The sequence below is a fragment of the Bombus pascuorum genome, chromosome 2 (assembly GCF_905332965.1).
Source record: "Bombus pascuorum chromosome 2, iyBomPasc1.1, whole genome shotgun sequence".
In the NCBI taxonomy this organism is placed as follows: domain Eukaryota; kingdom Metazoa; phylum Arthropoda; class Insecta; order Hymenoptera; family Apidae; genus Bombus; species Bombus pascuorum.
In genome coordinates, this window is record NC_083489.1 from 18748805 (window position 1) to 18768354 (window position 19550).

A 19550-nucleotide genomic window follows, 5' to 3' on the forward strand; every position below is an offset into this window, starting at 1 on the left:
CAGCTGTATAGTTATTCGCCGATCTTGTTTCAGTATTATCAATGCTTCAGCTAAATAAGGCAAGGGCGGAACAAGCATTTCGATGGAAAGTGTGTGGGGGGGAGACAGAGAAAGATACGAGGGAGGCATTGAACCGATTCCCATTGTTGAGTTTTTTCAAGTATTATTTAAAAGAAAGAAACGGAATAAAAATGTCCTATGAAACAAGTAAGTGACACCTACAGATTTTACCTATTTTTCGTGTATCACTGACAGCTTATTACCATATATTTTGTGTAAATATCGAGCTATCCAATTTTCCGGTCTTATCTCGAGCCAAATCATAACACTTGAAGTGCATCAATGATTCACATATGTATGTAATGTCACGATTGATTACAATTAAATTAATTACCAATTTTTTTCAAATACAACCATATATACAGAATTGATTATTCATTAAATCACCGGATTTTTCATTCTTTATTTTGTGCAGTTTTACTGTACTGTATCATGAAGTAATTGTTTTGCATTTCTTACTTTAAATATATTTGCTTTTCTATCTAAATTGGCGTAATTATGCTTACGATAACTATAGCTTATCAGATCGAGTTCAATTTACTGTGGTGTATAGTATGAAATAGAACGAAAAAATGAATGGTTATAATATGAAAATAAATGTTGACATTGAAACTTAATTACAAATTGTACACGTAATTAAATTTCCAAAAGGAAATACTATAAGTTGTAATTTTTAAACAAAGACTACAAATATATTTTAATATTTTGGGAATAGTTTTAAACATTTGAATTATATTTTTATACTATTTTTAATGTAACTTTTTTAATTATATTTGGTTGTATTAATTAAATTTGGACTAAAAGTAGACTTTTTTGGGAATATAGAAAGCAAGCAATAATTTTAGGCCAAAATACAGTTTTCATACCTAAAATAATTTGAAATATTGCATATTGGACTTATGCCAATGAATCAAGGAAGTATATTTTAGTTCTCATGAGAAGATGCATTCTATTATACAATTTTCAGATCTTATTACAAATAACATGCTATAAGACCTTTTTTATATTAGTCTCATATTAAAATATTAGCCTTAATTTCATATATTTGCAGAATACATATTTGCTACACTACCCAGGACACAAAGGGGACAGCCTCTTGTATTAGGAGGTGATCCTAAAGGGAAAAATTTTTTGTACACTAATGGTAATAGTGTAATCATTAGAAATATTGATGTAAGTATAATATATAAAATAATATATTCAAGTCCTATATGGAACACTAAAATGCAATGTTATCTTATTTACTTTTTATCTTTAGAATCCAGCTATTGCAGATATTTATACAGAACATTCATGTCCAGTCAATGTTGCAAAGTACTCCCCAAGTGGGTTTTATATAGCATCAGGTGGTATGTACAATCATAGATAACTATTTATAAAAAGATATTATATATAAGAACCTAATATAGACTTAAAAATTTATATGATTTTTTATAATAGATCAATCAGGCAAAGTACGTATTTGGGATACTGTCAATAAAGAACATATTTTAAAAAATGAATTCCATCCTATTGGGGGGCCTATTAAAGACATAGCATGGTCACCTGACAATCAGCGTATGGTAGTTGTTGGAGAAGGAAGAGAAAGGTAAATAACTTATAGCTCTAATATGGTTTTAATTTTAGTAACAACTTTATTTTTATATATAAATTTAGATTTGGTCATGTATTTATGGCGGAAACCGGTACATCTGTAGGTGAAATCTCGGGCCAGAGTAAGCCTATTAATTCATGTGACTTCAGACCTGCTAGACCATTTAGATTAATCACAGGAAGTGAGGATAATACTATTGCTGTTTTTGAAGGACCACCATTTAAATTTAAGTATGTATATGAAAGTTAAATGGTTTAATATAAATTGGTAATAGTAAGTTTGTATGTAAGATTTCCGGGTATAAGCAACTTCTTTGTAAAAAGAAACATTTTATTACCAATCAGCTTCGTCACCCGCAAGTCTTAAATAAAAACTTTATGTATTTGAGATATGAAAATTTTGAAATTTTTATTTAAATGATAAATTTATGATATATGCAGAATGACCAAGCAGGAGCATACTCGATTCGTTCAGGCTGTACGTTATTCGCCTAGTGGTAATTTATTTGCATCTGCAGGATTTGACGGAAAAGTATTTATTTATGATGGTACAAGCTCCGATTTAGTTGGAGAAGTAGGATCTCCAGCTCACCAAGGCGGAGTATACGGAGTAAATAAATGAAATCATTTAATGCAAAATTCTTCTAAAGATAATGATGTACTCATTATTAACATGTCTTTATAATCTCACAGGTGGCTTGGAAGCCAGATGGAACGCAGTTATTAACTGCATCTGGTGATAAAACGTGTAAACTTTGGGACGTAGAAACTCGCTCATTGGTTAGTGAATTCAATATGGGATCGACAGTCGATGATCAACAAGTATGTAATCCTTTAATTCTGCGATACAACAAACAATCGATAGCGATTTTGAAAAAATAAAAATAAAATCGGTAACAAGATCAATTTTCTTTTAGGTCAGTTGCCTTTGGCAAGACAAACATTTATTATCTGTATCTCTAAGTGGCTTTATTAATTATCTGGATGTTGCTAATCCTACAAAACCTCTTAGAATAATAAAGGTAACAATAGTATCAATAGTAAGAATGCTTTTATAGGATGAGTTTTTAATTTTTGGATACTTCTAGGGCCATAATAAACCAATAACAGTATTAACTTTGAGTCCTGATAGAGGTACAATTTATACTGGATCTCATGATGGGTATATTACCAACTGGAATGCAAAAACGGGAGAGAATGACCGTGTCCAAGGTCACGGACATGGAAATCAAATTAATGGAATGAAAGCTACAAAAAATTTGCTTTATACCGCTGGTATCGATGACACTTTAAGATCGGTTGATATCGATACAAACACGTATACAGATACAGCTATAGTTAAACTGGACTCGCAGCCGCGGGGTCTAGATATTTACACAGATCTAGCTGTAATTGCAACCGTTCGCCAGGTAAGATTACCATTTCATTTTATTTTAATTTAAAAACTAGTTAAATTAACAGTAGGTGTATATTCTAGATAACAGTTACACAAGATGGGCGAAAGGTATCAAATACATCAATCGATTATGAACCATCTTGTGTGTCAATTAATCAAGAAAATGGTGATGTAGCTATAGGAGCGACATCAGACAATATGGTATATTTTTTTAAATTTATATATAATTTCGTAAAAGTTAGTAAAATAGTAGAATATATAGTGCATTGATTTCTCGTGTAATTTTCAGATTCGTATATATACCTTATCAGGTACGAATCTAACTCCGAAAATGGAATTAGAACATTTAGGTACAGTTACAGACGCTGCTTATAGTCCTGATAGCAAATACTTAGTTGCTTGTGACACAAATCGAAAGGTGGTTCTTTATACTGTACCAGAATACAAGGTAAAAAAAGAAGTGTTTCTTTTGTATAATTTATACAAACCTCAAATATCTTTGAAATTCATACATGTCGCTTGTACAAAGTTGCAGAAAAGGTGTTACCTGTTTTCCCATTTAACCTTCGTCACTTAGTAGATTATTAATATATCTCACGCTTTGAACGCATATATTGTAATTAATATTTACCATTAGCAAAATATTGTGATTGCTATATTGTATGTATTTATATCAATTTTTTTTTGTAACAATTGCTCCTCCTAAACGCTTGTTGGATTTTTAGAGGGTGAGTAAAGCTTTTCGCTTGGAAATAAATGTTATCTGATCGTAATTTGATTTAAAAATTATTAACGAAATATAACTTTACAGCTTGCGCACAATAGGGAATGGGGTTTCCATAATGCAAGAGTGAATTCGGTAGCATGGTGTCCTAATTCAGCTATGGTTGCAAGCGGTAGTCTTGATACGACGATCATCATTTGGAGCGTAACAAATCCAGCAAAACATACTATTATTAAAAGTAAGTATACATATATAATCTCCGTTTTTTTGTAACGTTATTTTATTTCTACACTTGTCATACTTTATCTCAATGGAAGAAAATGTATGCGATTGTGAAAAACAATTTTGTTTCAGATGCTCATCCTCAAAGTCAAATAACACGTTTAGTTTGGTTAGATGAGGAAACATTGATTTCAGTTGGGCAGGACTGTAATACTAAGATATGGCGTATAGAAAAGATTTAATTAATGTTTTTCTGAAGATATGTTGTTTTTCCTTTCTAAAAGAGCTTAATTTTTTGAATGCATTTTATTTATTTTGTAGTCACTGAATGAATATTGTATATTATTTTTTAATACGATTTTTCGAATGAGATTGATTAGTCTATATTACGATCATTTACATTCGGTATATTGAAATAATCAAAACAAGTACATACTATATACAAACGAAATTGCAACAATATCTCTTTACATTTTTGCGCCAGTGCGAATTATAAACAACAGTTTTTTATACTACAGGTATATTTTAAATATTTACAATGTAATGAGGGAAACATGCCCTTTTTTCTGATTCATCGATTTTTACTGGATGATTTGTAAAAAGTATTAATTATGAAAAAAAATCATCAAAACGGAAAATGTCTGTCTAATGTCTACTTTGTCTTTATTAAAACAGTGTAACGATAACAAGAAAACAGTAACAATTCGAACACTAAGGGTTTCGAGGAACGTCATCACGCTTTAAGTTATTTGTACATTTAAAAACAACATAATCAAGATCTTACTTGCCTTATTCTTAATCAGTCTAGTACTGAATGTTTCTTAAAAAGATGAGGTACGTAAGTTTCTCATATTAAATCCTTTCCTATAATGTATTTTCATATAATAAAATATTCAATTCTTATATTCAATTGCAACGTTTAAGTATTAAATCCAAAAAAAAAAAAAAAAAAAAGAAAGAAATAGTTAAAAGGGATCATATATGTTGAAAAGTAGTCTTTATGTATCTTCGTTTTAATCCATTACACGCTATAATGGACTCCTTTCAACTAAATAAATAATTGTACAGAGTAAGTACTACTTAGACAAGGAAACATTTTAATAATTTTACAATAAAAAATCAATACTTCCATATTGATTCAACTTTCTTTCAAGTTATAAATCTATTACTTAAAAGATATAAACATATCTAACAATAAATAACAAAAAAAATCTTCAACTTTTGATTTATAACCATTTTCATCTCCCCCCCTTTTTTTTAGTTTTTTAGTCAATGAAGTATTTAAGTCAAATTAAATAGCACAAAATTTATGATTTAAATAAAACGTGTCTAAAACAAAGGGTATAATATAAACCAAGGTATCTAGTTTCTATGATTTCGGTGTACTATATCGTGAACGTTTTTGTGACGACGCAACTGGATGTCTATAAGAAACATGTTTTCTAAGCGCGTCTCGTGATCTTGATACGTGTGAACAAGCTGTACAGCTATACGAACTGTTACTGTGTGTTTCCATATGTACCCGCAAATTATATTGATTACTTAATTGTTTTCCACAAATAAGACAAGTGACACTAGATTTATTGTAATTCTGAGAAGTTCTACTGCCCACAGACGTTGTCAAAAACTTGAAATTCGCATCCCAAACAGGAGGAGGCTTTATATCTTCCACAGGAGTAATTTGATCTTCTAAAACAGGTGTGCTCTCATCTATTCCAGCTTCCGAATATGCTTTTTCAGCATATTTGTTGGTAGAAGCATTAATGGAAGGAATACTGACTTTTTCTCTTTGATTTAACTTCGCATTAATGGAGTAGTAAGGCTTAGTCTTCACACAATAAGGTATACTTTCTTGATCATTGAAGGGTTCTTCCATATTCTCAGCTACATCTGTATCTAGAACCGTTTCTAAAGATTCTCCACCGCTTATGATATTGTCTTTATTTTCTTTTTTTATCGGCGTTTCGGCTAATGTTTTTTCCTGCAGTTGCGTAGGTGGAGGTTGAACGTATAAACCATTATCGTGTCTCGAATTTTTCTGTAAAAAAAAGCCAGGAGAAGAATGAATCGTAATTGTAAAAAAATTGAAATATTAAAATTGAATTAATATATTTGAATTCCCTTCATCTTTCATATAATTAAACTTTTACGTTTTATCAAGTATTCAGAAATATTCCTGTTCTACCTAGCCTCTAAGATTAAAGATCTTTTAATCATAAGAAAGAATTGAAATTTAATTTTTTAATTTTTCAAACACATTTTTACAATTTTATTTTTACAGTAAGTTATTCTGTAGAACAATTTTCATGCATTGCTTCCTTTATTCATTTGTATTTTTTTTTCTTTCTTGTATAGAAAATAGGACTGTTAAGTATTTATACATTAATTCTAAATTTATTAATTCTAAATTTTTGTTATAATCACCCTTGACTAAAATATGAAGCATTATTTTAATGCAAAAAAAGATACACAATATGTAAAAAAGAGATTTAACTGTTCTAATATATCTACTGAAAGTTTTAGTCATGTAGACAGATTTTTGGATAAAGCTATTTTATACCTGTAAACTCATTCTATGGGGAAAGGTTCCATGGGATGCATCCACTTGCATTTAGTTGCAACACACACAACGATCTTGATCTCGTGGATATCGTTTATATTCATTATCGTTCCTTCGATGCACGCATGAACATAATATGTGTAGTAGGTAATTCCTTCGTGTGATACTTCTTGAGGAACGACAGTGAATGTATTTAAGTGACCTGAACAAAACAACACGATCAGAGGGTAATATAAAGATTAAAGAAGGGAAAAGCGAATATGCAACTAGCTTTAGAAATTACTCTGTTGCAATTCTGTATAAAGGAAGAGGTATTTTATTAATGTCTATGTATTATTTTTGCAATGTTTAGTTGTTTATGTTTATTATATGTGTGAATGTATCATATGTTATATGGTAAATGATGAAACAATCAACTTTAATTAAATTAAATAATAATGATAGACATTCTTTGAACAAAAATTTTTACTTTATAAAATAATACGATCTTTGAAAAATACTAATGAGCATAAAAATCATTTTGTTGAGCTTTTGTTATATTAAATCAACAATTATTAAATAATTGCACTTACTGAATATTTGAACAAATTCAATCAACAAGTCATTAATATTGACATAATTATTATAAGTGAAAGTGTAATTTTGTCAATATATAAATAAGTCTACATGTTTTTGGAAAACAGGTTACAAGGAAATTACAATTATCAGCAAGGAATTGCTAATGTTTAAGGCACTGAAGAAGATACATGCTTTGTTACGTATGTTTTTTACGATTCACACTGAGACAAGCTTCACCAGATAAGGAATAATGATTTATCAAATAATACTATTACCTGTCCCTATTATGTAATTAATAAACAATAATCAATTTAATAAAATTTAATAATAATTAGTGAGTAACATTTTTTTAAGAACCAGCTACACATAGTGCTATTATCATTTATAAATTAATTTGACAAAAACTAAATTCTATTCACAGTTTTAAATTTTAAGATAAGAATTTTTTATCCAACTGAAAATTAATCATCAAATTTTACTATTCATATATTACCACATTTTTCTACACTTTAAGAACAGTTAATTGCATAAAAATTACATTCAAAATGCAGTCATGCTACTTGATGTATAAAGCATTAATATAAGAGGTTTGGTAGAACAGTCGTAAAAGAAAAATAGAGAAGAATATAAATTTTCGAAGTTCAAAATATGCATTCAGAAAAAAAAATTTATATGTGTACATTAAGAAATTCTTACAGCGCAATATTAACTACAGTACAAACTTACCAATCCAAAATGTTTTGTGCAACCATTGCTTTGTATTTTTACTATATTAATCAAAAACGTAGATGAATTTCCTTACCCCAGCTATATCAGCTAATCCACGAATATGTAAAGTATCTGCCATAGCCAAAAGTGCAGGTAATTGCTCTTGATAAATATTTACTTCACCATTATACATAAATGTGACAAGTGCACATAAATTTGCATATTCCATTCCTGGTAATACAATTACAGGATGTTGCAAAGAACTTAAGTCCTAAAAGTTGATTCATATAATTTTTGTTGATTAAATTTAACAAAAAAACAAAAAGGTAAAAAAAAAGAAAATGTTTAGCAATTTAAAAAATACATCCAATACCTTAAATAATTCTTTAAAGTAGTAACTACAAGCAGAAAGGATAATTTTATGCGCATGTATGTGTCTACCACCAGCACTTAATGTGACATCTGTTAAATAACCACCATCAAGCAGTTTAGGAAGAGAACTCAACAATGTATTTTGAAAATTGTGCCATCGTAAACAAAATTGTTGGCCCTCCATGTTCTTATGTACTGTAAACCAAAATTGCACAATCTTTTAAAATAACATTTCATATTTTACAATAGTTACATTATCATACATATAGAATTAAACAAATTTAATAATTATTATTTGTTCAACATAATTTGCAAAATTCTAAAATTTCCAAACATAACGATTAAGCAAAAAATGAAATTTATAATTAGGCTGTGGATTTCTATGCAAATTTATATTTTTATGAACACAATTAAGAAAGATTTGTTTTCTTTATTTCAAGCTATAACAAGTATTTTACTATAAATATATTATATATTTTTATACATATACATACATTCTGTATATTTTTGCATCTTCAAATTTCAATATACATAAATGCATAAAAATCCGCTCTCTATTTATGATATAATCATAAGACCATAAATTACACAAACAAAACTATCTTAAAATAAAATAAACATCCATAACTATGGATAAAAAGTTACATAAAGTAGGTACAAGAATACTATATTTTTCTATACCATCTTCTAATCATATACATATATCTTTACTGAAAGAAAAAAAAAATAATTAAATTAGAATATGATAAAATTGAACCTTCAAATATACAATGCACTGCCTTAAGAAGGTTATGTGTCCAAAACCGTTAATAAAAGATGAAAAAAATTTGGTTGTAGATCTGATTTGATCTATTTGCGCCGGACGGGATGGTAGTTGGGTTACTGCTGGTAGAGCAGTTCAAGAGACAGACAATACTATTTATTTAATCAGGCTGCAGGTTCCAGCCAAGTCTATTATTGTACTTTCAGGTATGGCTGGAGGAAAGAACAAATATTGACTCGCAATTCATATGAAACAATCAAACATTTTTACCATTTATCATTCTTATAATAATTCGTCAACGTCACCGAATTAGAATTAGAATTCTACGCGTCACTTGTTCTTACCTCGATAAAAATTATTTGATAAAATCGCCAATGATATTCTTTACAAGACACTTCACATCCATTTGGCAAACTTCGCCATAATCACCAGTAACGTAGAAAAAGTACAGTAGCCTATTCAACGTCGACATACACTGTCACCTATCGACATATTATAGAAGTATACGAAATCATCGCTGAAAAACACGAGCAAGAAAATGATTTATTTGATTATTTCTTTTTAATTATTATTTCTTTTTATTATTCGTTTTAGTGGATCATCTTCTTTTATTCATTATGAATATTGATTTCTAGTCTCCTTTATAGATATGACTTTTTTAAATTTTGCCAATAATGGACATTACAAAATATTTAATTATAAATATGGGATTTGATATCTGATAAACTTACAGAAAATTATGTACGTATGTAAATTAAATAATTAATTAAAAAGTATTGTTATATTACGTTATATGAAGTTTAGAAAAATTTTGAATAAATGGGTTTTGAATTATTAAATTAAAAATATTATATTAAAAAAACTATTAATTTTTATTATCTTCATAGCCTTTTTAAATTTTTTTATGAAAGAACTAAGCATTCTTATATTATATGAAATCTAGAAAATTTTTAAATAAATGGAACTAAAATTATTAAATTGAAAATGGTATTTAAAAAAAGAAAAAGATTAATAAAAAAACATTCTGTACTCTATATTTTTATATCTTAAAATACTACACAATTTTCTTTATGTAACATGTATATAATTGCGTCTTAGAGAAAGTTTTTTTTATCTCTTAATTTTATTAAATTGTAATCTTTATAAAACATTTGTATAAACAATATTGTATATATAATACAATTCATATTATGTACTTTTTAAATCCCTTAAATTCATGTTGTTTAATAAAAAAGATTATTTTATATCGTTATAAATTATATTATTGACGTATTAATAGTTTTGCAAATGCATTTGTATATTATATGTTTTGCTGATTGATATGAGGTATTTCTAAACATGCATATTCTTCTCTTTTAATCTCTTTAAGTCTCTTTTTCTTTGAATTCATATCACTCTTTAATTCCTTCATTTATATCATTATTATTATTTATAAATAACGTAATTGAAGTTGTAAACAATATTTTAAAATATTTAATCATATGCTATTTCTCTTGTATGTTATTTTGCACGTAAGCACAGGTGAGATGGCGCTAGAACTTATGTTTTTTGCGATTTATCAGTTTACCATGATTCGTTATTATATGTTGAACGAGCAATATCTGGCTTATTTTTATCGTAATATTCGATAAAAATATTATATTTTCGCGTAAATATGAGAGCAAAATGTGTTTAATTAATCAATCGCTTCGAACTTAAAAGATGTCTTTTACACACTTATGGAGACTAACACTTCATTTGTTATGTATAATTTCATTCAGATTTCCATTCATTGATAGCGGCGATATCAAACAGTTAACATTTTGTGAACAGAAATCATCTCGCAGGTAATTAAATACAAATTGCTTTGCGCACATATTTAATGTTAAATTCAATGTACCTGTTACGCATATTTGTAATTTGACCAACATTACTTTAATCAAAATGAGTGATAATATCGTTCAATTGTTGTATACCTGCTCATTAAGGTATCTATTATATTATGAAGTGTTTATATGAACAAATACCTGAAATGATTAAAAAATGTATATGCTCATTAGGTACCATGAAATTTTACTGCAAATTACTTTTTACACTTGTAAGAAGACGTAGAAGTTATATTATACTTTCCTATATCACTTTTAAGAATACTTTATTTATGGAATAGATTATTATTTTTATTAATTATTGAAACTTCGCAAAATAAGTCATGTAAAATAAACACAATAAATTAAAAAAGAGAATTTTATGTTATATAAAGGAGATTTATATTTTGAATATTGTACTACATTCTATTACATAATTTCATTTTTATTTTATTTTATTATATTTGCAGATAGAGCATCATATTATGTATTCAATGTAATAAAATATAATTTTTTTATATTTTTTTTGCAGTTTGTTATTTGTAAGTACATTAGATGGGAAGATATCTGCCTTAGATGCTAACAATCTTGGGGAGAAACAATGGACATTAGAATTTAATGAACCTATGCTATCATCAAATATTCATCATAGAGAAGTAAATAAATATTGAATATATTTTACATTTTTAATATTATGGAGAAATATTAAACCTTCTTTGTGTTATAGCTTAATAATAATGGAAAATGGGTTCGCCTAATTCCATCTTTAAGTGGTGGATTATATCAATTTGATGAAGAAAGTTTAGAAGCAGTACCAGTATCTGCAAGCCAGTTGTTGCATTCATCTTTCCGTTACTCTGATGATCTAATATTCTCGGGTGGTAGAGAAGTGAAATCATATGGTAAATATTGCTAATATATATCTATAAATAAATAATTAGTAATATATAAAACATAAAAGAGAAAAATGGAATATGTATTCTTACTAGGTATTTCAAGTATAACAGGGAAAATATTATATGAATGTGGTATCAATGGTTGTATTAACATCACAGATGGAGAAACATATATTAAACAAGAAGTGATCATTGTTCAAAGATTTCAACAAACTGTAAGAGCAGTTGAACCTCGTACTGGTATTGAGAGGTAAATTTCATAAAATATAAAATTCATCAAATGTTGTTAATGAAAAATATTATATTAAATGAATTTATATTGGAATAGATGGAACTTCAGTGTAGGGCAACATGACTTAGTACTTGTTCCTTATTCTGATATGTATTGCCAAAATGAAATAACACCTCATAGTTTAGATATTGAAATTAAAGTTACTGTACCTGATGGTTTGGTTTGGGCTGTTAATAAGAATGACCCTACAGTGAAATTGTGGCAATATAAGGTAATTTAATTAATTATAGGAATAAAATATATTTGCTAAGCTGTGTACTGATTACATATATTGGTATTTTGTTAGTTTGATTCTCCAGTTGTTACTATATGGCGTGAAGATGCAAGTACAAAAGGCAATGGGTATAAAAATTTGAAGGAAATTAATTTATTTGATAGTAGACAACAGTTTTGGAGTACAGATTTTTCAACCAGTCCAGCACTTTATTTGGGTATGCACAACAGGCAGTTATATGTACAAGAAAATACAGAACTCTATAAATCATTAGATGCATCACCAAGGTATATGCAGCATACGAAATATCCATGGCAACCTCACCCTGCTATTGGTATGAGAGCTTGGTTTTATCCTTCATTAAATATGTCTACAAGTATAATATTATGGTAGAACATAATATATCTCACATAATGTAATTAAACAACCTCTTTTAGATCATTTAACAAACAGTAATAAGGAAGATGTATTATTTGAAATAACTGATGATGATGCACAAATAATCACTGCATTATCAGTTTTATATAATTCGGAATATGTAAATGGTATATACATATAAAGTATTAAGATTTTGCTAATAGTAAAAAAAAGACTCATGCTTTCAATATTTAGCATTAATTTCTTTGATACAAACTTTTTTTTAGGATATGGATTTTATTTGTATTCAACAGATCAGTTAGAATTGGATAATAACAAACAATGTAATCATACTACTTCAAATTTGATGGTTATCAAAGAAGAACGGAAATCGTTTAAGGAAAATAATACTCAAGGAGAGGATGAGGATACTCCTGTTCAAATTATCATTGTATCATTATGGTATTGGTGGTATGTAAAATGAAATAAAAAAAGTATAAAATATTAATTCTTAACCTAAAATCTTTTCAATAGGAAGGAAGTTTTAATAATATCAATTACTACTGCGATTTTACTAAATTTTATGTTGACACAACGTCTATTAAATGCTACAACAGTTGCTAAAGATGCAGCGTTTCCGGTAAAGAATATTATAAATTTTTTTGATATTATAAAGTTTAAAAATATTGATCTTGAACATGAATTGAAAATATTTATATTTATATGGAATTTTAGCCTTTAATAGTTGAAAGACATATAGAGACAAATAAAAATGATCAACCCACTGATGAAAACGAAATCGATAATTTTAAATCACGTTATCTCACAGATTTTGAACCAGTGGATTGTTTGGGAAAAGGTGGTTATGGTGTTGTTTTTGAGGCAAAAAATAAAATAGATGATTGTAATTATGCTATTAAAAGGATTGCTCTACCAAACAGGTATAAAATTCTACAGTATGATTTGATACAGAACAGTCAAACATGAAAAATATGTACGACCAAATTTACAAGCTCTTCCTTTTTTTGTTCAACAGTACATATTCAAGAGAACGTGTAATGCGAGAAGTAAAAGCATTGGCTAAATTGGATCATCAAAATATTGTAAGGTATTTCAATGCATGGCTCGAGTGCCCACCTTTAGGATGGCAAGAAAAACATGATCCTCAGTGGATAAACAAGATTACATCTCCAAATTTAGATTTTACTTCAGAAGAAATTCATACGGAAACAAAGATGAGTAATTCTGTTTGCATTAATGTCAATCAGACTGATCAATCATCGATAGATAGTGCTTGTGAGGCTTATGAATTGAATAATGATTCGAATGACGATTCCTTTATTGTGTTTGTAAAATCCCAATCAGAAAGTCAGGATGAAAATCTTGTTAATATCAGTAACTCTACTACTAAGAGTTCTGGTTCATCTCATTCCAGTAACAGAATTGAGAAAGTAGTGTCAAAAACTACTAATCGTTCAAATTCTGAAAGCATTATATTCAAAGACACTGGCAGTAGAGTGCCAGGAAAAGAAGTGAAGAAAAAACGCCAGAGATCGTTTTCTTTAGATCTGAATAATAAGTCGAATACACGTAAATCTCCAAAAATGTTCCTTTACATACAAATGCAATTGTGCCAAAGGTTAAGTCTCAGAGAATGGCTAAAAATGCAGTCAATACGAGATTATCGTCATGTATTAAACATATTTCAGCAAATAGTTGATGCTGTGGAATATGTTCACTTACAAGGACTTATTCATCGTGATTTGAAGGTAATATCTGAAATTATGTTTTATTCCGCGAAAGTAAAAAATTGTTATCTTAAACGAAATGAATTTCAGCCTTCAAATATATTTTTCTCTTTCGATAATAAAATAAAAGTTGGAGATTTTGGCCTTGTAACTGCAATAACAGAAGGTTACAATGAAGCTCATACTCCTTCAGAGAACGAAGACGTTACATTTAGAAATAATTTACATACCGCATATGTCGGTACTCATCTTTATATGTCTCCTGAACAAATAAATGGTCAAGGCTATAATTATAAGGTCGATATCTATTCTTTAGGAATTATTTTATTTGAACTCCTCATTCCATTTGTTACTGAAATGGAAAGAATTGTTGCCCTTATAAACTTAAGGAAGTCAGTGTTTCCAAAAGATTTCAGTAATGATTATCCGGCTGAGGTAAGAAAATCATATAGTGTATCCTTAAATAATCTTAATTTCTGTTTTTGCCAAAATATATCAATTGCAAACATTTTATTTTTAGTACAATTTGTTGAACATGATGTTAGATGAAAATCCTAGTAAAAGACCTACAACATTAGGCATTAAAGCAAGGCCACCATTATTAAATTATGAAATAGCTAATAACTAACTAAGGACTCAGTATAGACGAAGATACAAAATTACATTTTGAATTGTCTCAATTAATACAACATTCTTCTGTGATTAGTAATGGTAATAGTGAATCCTGGGAAACAAATTGAATAATTATATTCTCATAATTAGTTTAAATATAAAAAAAAAAGATGTAGCTATTCGTCCTGTGTAATGTATTTATGTATTATCTTATATTTTTTAATATTATTTTAAATTTTAACGTTATGTTAACAGGGGTACTTGCTCGCCTTGTTTTATTATAAAATAGCATTTATTCGGAATTACTTGAACGAACGTCAATTCACGCAAACAATACAAAGCGTGAAATAAATTTATGATTTTCTGGTAAAGATTCATATATTGGCTGTTTTGTTTTATATTAAATAATTGACACTCGCAACATTTTTTACTGTATTGTCTTTAAACTGTAAATATAAGCTGCCATCACTGTAAGACAATACTTGTATAAATATATTTTTTATATTAATTCGTAGCATCTAAATATTTTCCTACAAAAGTCGTATTATTTCATACTACTCTGACTTAGAGAATATTGATATTACCTTCAATATTGTTGACAGTAGTTACATCTATTGTTACAATTAGAAATTTATATAAATATATTTTGTAATAACATTAACAGAATATGAGAATTTTATTAATTCACTAATTAATACTTATGTTTTTCATAAATTCTGTATTACGAAATAAGTTATTAATGTACTAATTTTTTAATTATATTATTAATATTATTTCGTATCCTTTGTTTAATTAAAAAGCTCAGTTATCTTCTAAAATTCTTGATACAACTTCATTTGCAGCTTGCTGACTACCGAGTAATGTTACACCATTCTTAGATAAAACGAAATTTATAGTGGATGTGGGATTAATGTTAAGCATTTGTGGAAGTCTATAAAAACCATGCCTAAAATATCATATGCTTTATTTTATTTCAGTTCTAACTTCTAATTTGGTAAAATAGTTCATTAATTAATTACCCATTTCGAGCATCCTGAAATATTTCTAATAAACACCAAATTATCAAGAATATGAAACACATGATCACAACTTTACAGATAAGACGCCATTGCTTCCAAATTGTACTTTCAAATTCTAAGAGATGAAAGTTTTTTACAAATATAACATAAATAAGTTATTTTATTTAAAAACAACTGTATTACCTTCACTTTTGTTCATCACAGTAATACCAAATGTAAAGAGAGTTGGACCTAAATCTTTATTTGATTTATTTCTGTGATGATAAATATGACACGAATAAAAGTTTTCTATTGTATCACGAGTTATATAGCTTGCAATACTAACGGTACTAACTCGTCCATCATCTTTCAGATTGAAAAAATCATTGCTTGATGGAAAATTAAATATTACAAAATCAATATAAAAAGTACAATAGTGAATTTTATTACATATTTACTTGTTTCCATAAGATTTTAATAATTTATCCATTATCAACCATAGAACATATGTCTGTCTAGAAAATGTGTGTTCTTTTTCAAGAGGAATTGTATCATAGACACATGATAATTTAAGTTCTTGACCTAAGAGTAATGGTATTTCTTCATAATAATCTAAAATATTATCATGTGGAATTGTATTATTGAATTTTAGATATCTTTATAATACTATATTAAGAATTATTACCAGATATACTAATAGTACGGCTAGAAAATTGGTTGCTACTTATTTCTAGAACTGGTAATGATATAAGATCTATTTCTTTTCCATTTATGTTGAGATACCCAAGAGTAAAACTTATTTGTGGTATGTCTACACAGTTAGAACATATCTTCCCCTATTATAAAAAATTGTGAATTTCATATATGAAACAGATTTTTTCTTTTAAATAAAGCTATTTACTCTCATATCATCACGTATAGCTCCTAAGAATATGTCAGTTGCTGATGTAATCATTGTCTTTGACAAAGTTAAAGGTACATATCTCTTTTCATTTCCATTAATTTGCATATACATATTTTTACCATCATGAGCTATTACTATTTCAAACCATTCTCTTATTAAAATATGTTCCATACTTTCAATTGCAGTAGAAGTTTCTCCTTGATAAAATTTCAGCTTTACTTTTCCCTCTTCTAATAATAATAAGATATATTTATTGAAGAAATCACATGGTATTGTTGCTATAAGTCCATTCATGCTCTCTATTTTTATAGCAATTATAATCTAAATTATGATTATAAAATTATTATTAAATAATAGCTTTGAAAATATTATTCATTAAATAGTAATTGTTAATTTCTTACTTGCCAATATTCTATGCTTTCTGGACATGATACTGCAACTGAATCTGTTAAACCAATGTTAATAAAACCTTCATTGTCATCTCCCATCAAATATCGAACATTGTTGCTACTGGATAAAAGATTTGCATATTTTGTACTGTGATTACCCTAAATGATATTTTGTATTTAAAATATATTTATTCACTTAATATTGCAGAACTGAATAAATATGAATAACTTTTGATGTATGAAGTTGAACAAGTGCAAAATTAATTGTTAGTTCTTGAATTTGTCCTTGAAATCCTCCAACTTCCATTGCATGATCCAAGTCATATGAAATTGGAATGCATGTAAAAGAAGTAACTTTATGAAAACCATCATCAATACGTAATACTCCGTGTGTTCCATATATTGCAATTAATATTACATGCCATTGTCCAATCTAAAAAACAACATAAATCAAATACAAAACAATTAATGTATAAAATAAAACATTTCTTACTTCCAATTTGGTCTCATGAATTAAAGCTAATGTACAGTCAGCAATTTGAGACAAAAGTACTATCTTCCCATTTTGAAGAAACAATTTTACGAAGTCGCACATCAATCCTTTACAATCTTTTTCAAAACGATAAATAATCATACCAAAAGGAGACAGTGGTAAAAACCTTAGATACATATGAAGCAACCGTGAAGGTCTTCCAGTTTTATCATACTGAAGACTACTCTTTTCTGTAAAGTGTACTACTTCATGTAATTTATTTATACATGGTTTAGTAAAACACTGGCGAACTTCAGAAGCTGAACCAATACAAGATGTACCATTACCACTTGGAGAAGGATTGGTACACATTCGATTTCTCAATTGTGTACCAATCCCACAACTTGAAGTGCAAGGTGACCAAACCATCCACGTTGACCACATTCCATTTACTAATAAAAATTGATAATTATAAAATAATTTTTACAGATTGTACAAATTATTTCTAGAAAATGTAGAATATTGTATTTATATAAAATAACATTCTTACTAGAACAATTATTAATTATACAGCCTTTTATATCTTTGGATGGACCTTTACATGAAGTTCCTTGTAAATTTTGCGTTTCTGAACATAAGCGTTTCCTGATTTGAACTCCACTACCACATTCTACACTACATGTGCTCCACTCATTCCAATTACTCCAAGTACTCCCTATTGAAAATAATGAGATAATATATAATTCAAAAATTATATTCCATACAAATTAACACTCAGACCTTGGGGATTTATACCTGGGAGCTTTCTGCAGTTAATTCCCACACAGCTTTTCATTTCAAATGCTAAACCACTACACATTAATTTAAAATTTGAAGGAGTTGGACTATTGCAAATTCTTGTACGATATTTTTGTCCTTTGCCACAAGTTGCAGTACATGCCGACCAAACTCCCCAAACACTCCAACCACCAGAGTCTGAAAATGTTTCATTATTCACATGCATTCATACATTTATGTAAATATTCATATGTATTTAATTATTTATTTACTTGGACATCCAATATCATATTTAACACAATTCATAGCATTCCAGTAAAGCATCTTTATAGAAGGTATATAAAAATATTATTCTTAGATTGTTCTTTAAACAACTACAAATTCTATTGTTTATTACCACATTGTTTCCAAGAATCTTTTCTACAACAGAAAATGTACAATCGACAAGAAAACATAATTCTATTAAAGCTGGCAATTTTTTATGAAATTTCTTTACAATTTTCAGTTCTCCTTTACGTATAGGATGAGCATTTACAATTGTTTCGTAATCATTCATCATGCATCCTAAAAAAATATTTATTACATTAAATTACATGTAAAATTATATTGATATTCTATTACTTTAGGTTGTACCAGTAATTTGACAATTTTCAATTTGATAACTAGGACCAATACAAGGGGCTCCATTATTTGAAGGCACAGGATTATCACAAGCACGTCGTCTCATTCTTTTCCCTTTAAATCCACATTTCCCAGAACAAGATCCCCATGGACTCCAAAATGTCCAGCCACCATCGATGGGACATGAATCATCAAGTTTTAATCCAAGATTGCAATAAAGGTTTTGCATTACATTCATTACATTATCTGCAGTAAAAGTATTAACAATATATTAAATTATTAATATGAAACATATCTAATATATCTTTTACCAGTGGCACCAAGAAAAATCAGTGAAATGAGAAATATTAGGAAAAAGATTGTAGATGGCAAGATTTTCATTATATGTAAGAATTTAGAAAATAAAATATAATTATTATTGTTGTATTATGTACTAAAAGTACTGAATCCTAAAAAAAGTTATAAGTTAT

The 19550-nt window shown here is 28.0% G+C and overlaps 4 protein-coding genes across 8 annotated transcripts; 2 read left to right on the forward strand and 2 right to left on the reverse strand.

The window, feature by feature from the left end:
- Positions 1-48: 48 nt before the first annotated feature.
- LOC132916828 (actin-interacting protein 1) lies at positions 49-5208 on the forward strand. Its single transcript, XM_060977185.1, has 13 exons — positions 49-207; positions 1112-1233; positions 1319-1409; positions 1501-1648; positions 1717-1884; positions 2095-2263; positions 2347-2475; positions 2571-2675; positions 2742-3062; positions 3131-3250; positions 3339-3497; positions 3861-4011; positions 4128-5208. The coding sequence occupies exons 1-13, from the start codon at positions 192-194 to the stop codon at positions 4235-4237; spliced, it is 1809 nt and encodes a 602-aa protein (XP_060833168.1). The 5' UTR covers positions 49-191; the 3' UTR covers positions 4238-5208.
- Positions 4634-9446, reverse strand: LOC132916829 (transcription factor GAGA). 2 transcript variants are annotated; one of them, XM_060977187.1, is made up of 5 exons: positions 9301-9432; positions 8951-9168; positions 8195-8388; positions 7916-8092; positions 4634-6033 (listed from the first exon to the last, which is right to left on the reverse strand). In XM_060977187.1, the coding sequence occupies exons 3-5, from the start codon at positions 8375-8377 to the stop codon at positions 5365-5367; spliced, it is 1029 nt and encodes a 342-aa protein (XP_060833170.1). In that variant the 5' UTR covers positions 8378-8388; positions 8951-9168; positions 9301-9432; the 3' UTR covers positions 4634-5364. The 2 variants fall into 2 exon arrangements, with proteins under 2 accessions (XP_060833170.1, XP_060833169.1); XM_060977186.1 differs by lacking the exon at positions 8951-9168 and having other exon boundaries at positions 9301-9446.
- A 904-nt stretch (positions 9447-10350) lies between these two features.
- Positions 10351-15873, forward strand: LOC132916831 (eukaryotic translation initiation factor 2-alpha kinase). Of its 2 annotated transcripts, XR_009660209.1 has the most exons (14): positions 10351-10782; positions 11333-11456; positions 11528-11702; positions 11790-11946; positions 12025-12199; positions 12275-12536; positions 12640-12747; positions 12847-13030; positions 13094-13199; positions 13295-13500; positions 13596-14328; positions 14398-14742; positions 14828-15018; positions 15175-15873. XR_009660209.1 is itself a non-coding variant. In XM_060977190.1 (13 exons), the coding sequence occupies exons 1-13, from the start codon at positions 10658-10660 to the stop codon at positions 14933-14935; spliced, it is 2808 nt and encodes a 935-aa protein (XP_060833173.1). In that variant the 5' UTR covers positions 10351-10657; the 3' UTR covers positions 14936-15873. The 2 variants fall into 2 exon arrangements, 1 of the variants encoding a protein (XP_060833173.1); XM_060977190.1 differs by having other exon boundaries at positions 14828-15873.
- On the reverse strand, positions 15721-19492 carry LOC132916832 (uncharacterized). Of its 3 annotated transcripts, XM_060977193.1 has the most exons (15): positions 19392-19492; positions 19093-19326; positions 18857-19023; positions 18732-18783; positions 18463-18657; positions 18233-18397; positions 17704-18134; positions 17440-17643; positions 17223-17369; positions 16819-17142; positions 16603-16753; positions 16376-16529; positions 16122-16306; positions 15939-16053; positions 15721-15865 (listed from the first exon to the last, which is right to left on the reverse strand). In XM_060977193.1, exons 1-15 carry the CDS (start codon positions 19459-19461, stop codon positions 15721-15723), a joined length of 2739 nt encoding a protein of 912 aa, XP_060833176.1. In that variant the 5' UTR covers positions 19462-19492. The 3 variants fall into 3 exon arrangements, with proteins under 3 accessions (XP_060833176.1, XP_060833175.1, XP_060833174.1); XM_060977192.1 differs by lacking the exon at positions 15721-15865 and having other exon boundaries at positions 15867-16529; positions 17704-17933; positions 18024-18134; XM_060977191.1 differs by lacking the exon at positions 15721-15865 and having other exon boundaries at positions 15867-16529; positions 18478-18657; positions 19392-19491.
- Positions 19493-19550: the final 58 nt, after the last annotated feature.

Coding starts and splice junctions, on each gene's coding strand:
- LOC132916829 (XM_060977186.1), bottom strand. CDS start 8,377: ATGGAGGGCCAACAATTTTGTTTACGATGGCACAATTTTCAAAATACA. Junction 8,093..8,194: donor ACTTTAAAGAATTATTTAAG/GTATTGGATGTA, acceptor ATCAACTTTTAG/GACTTAAGTTCTTTGCAACA. Junction 6,034..7,915: donor GATTAGCTGATATAGCTGGG/GTAAGGAAATTC, acceptor TTTTTTTTACAG/AAAAATTCGAGACACGATAA.
- LOC132916831 (XM_060977190.1), top strand. CDS start 10,658: ATGTCTTTTACACACTTATGGAGACTAACACTTCATTTGTTATGTATA. Junction 13,200..13,294: donor CTAAAGATGCAGCGTTTCCG/GTAAAGAATATT, acceptor ATGGAATTTTAG/CCTTTAATAGTTGAAAGACA. Junction 14,329..14,397: donor TTATTCATCGTGATTTGAAG/GTAATATCTGAA, acceptor AATGAATTTCAG/CCTTCAAATATATTTTTCTC.
- LOC132916828 (XM_060977185.1), top strand. Junction 1,234..1,318: donor TAATCATTAGAAATATTGAT/GTAAGTATAATA, acceptor TTTTATCTTTAG/AATCCAGCTATTGCAGATAT. Junction 1,410..1,500: donor GTTTTATATAGCATCAGGTG/GTATGTACAATC, acceptor TTTTTATAATAG/ATCAATCAGGCAAAGTACGT.
- LOC132916832 (XM_060977193.1), bottom strand. CDS start 19,461: ATGAAAATCTTGCCATCTACAATCTTTTTCCTAATATTTCTCATTTCA. Junction 19,024..19,092: donor TGAAAATTGTCAAATTACTG/GTACAACCTAAA, acceptor ATATTTTTTTAG/GATGCATGATGAATGATTAC. Junction 18,398..18,462: donor CCCAGGTATAAATCCCCAAG/GTCTGAGTGTTA, acceptor TATTTTCAATAG/GGAGTACTTGGAGTAATTGG.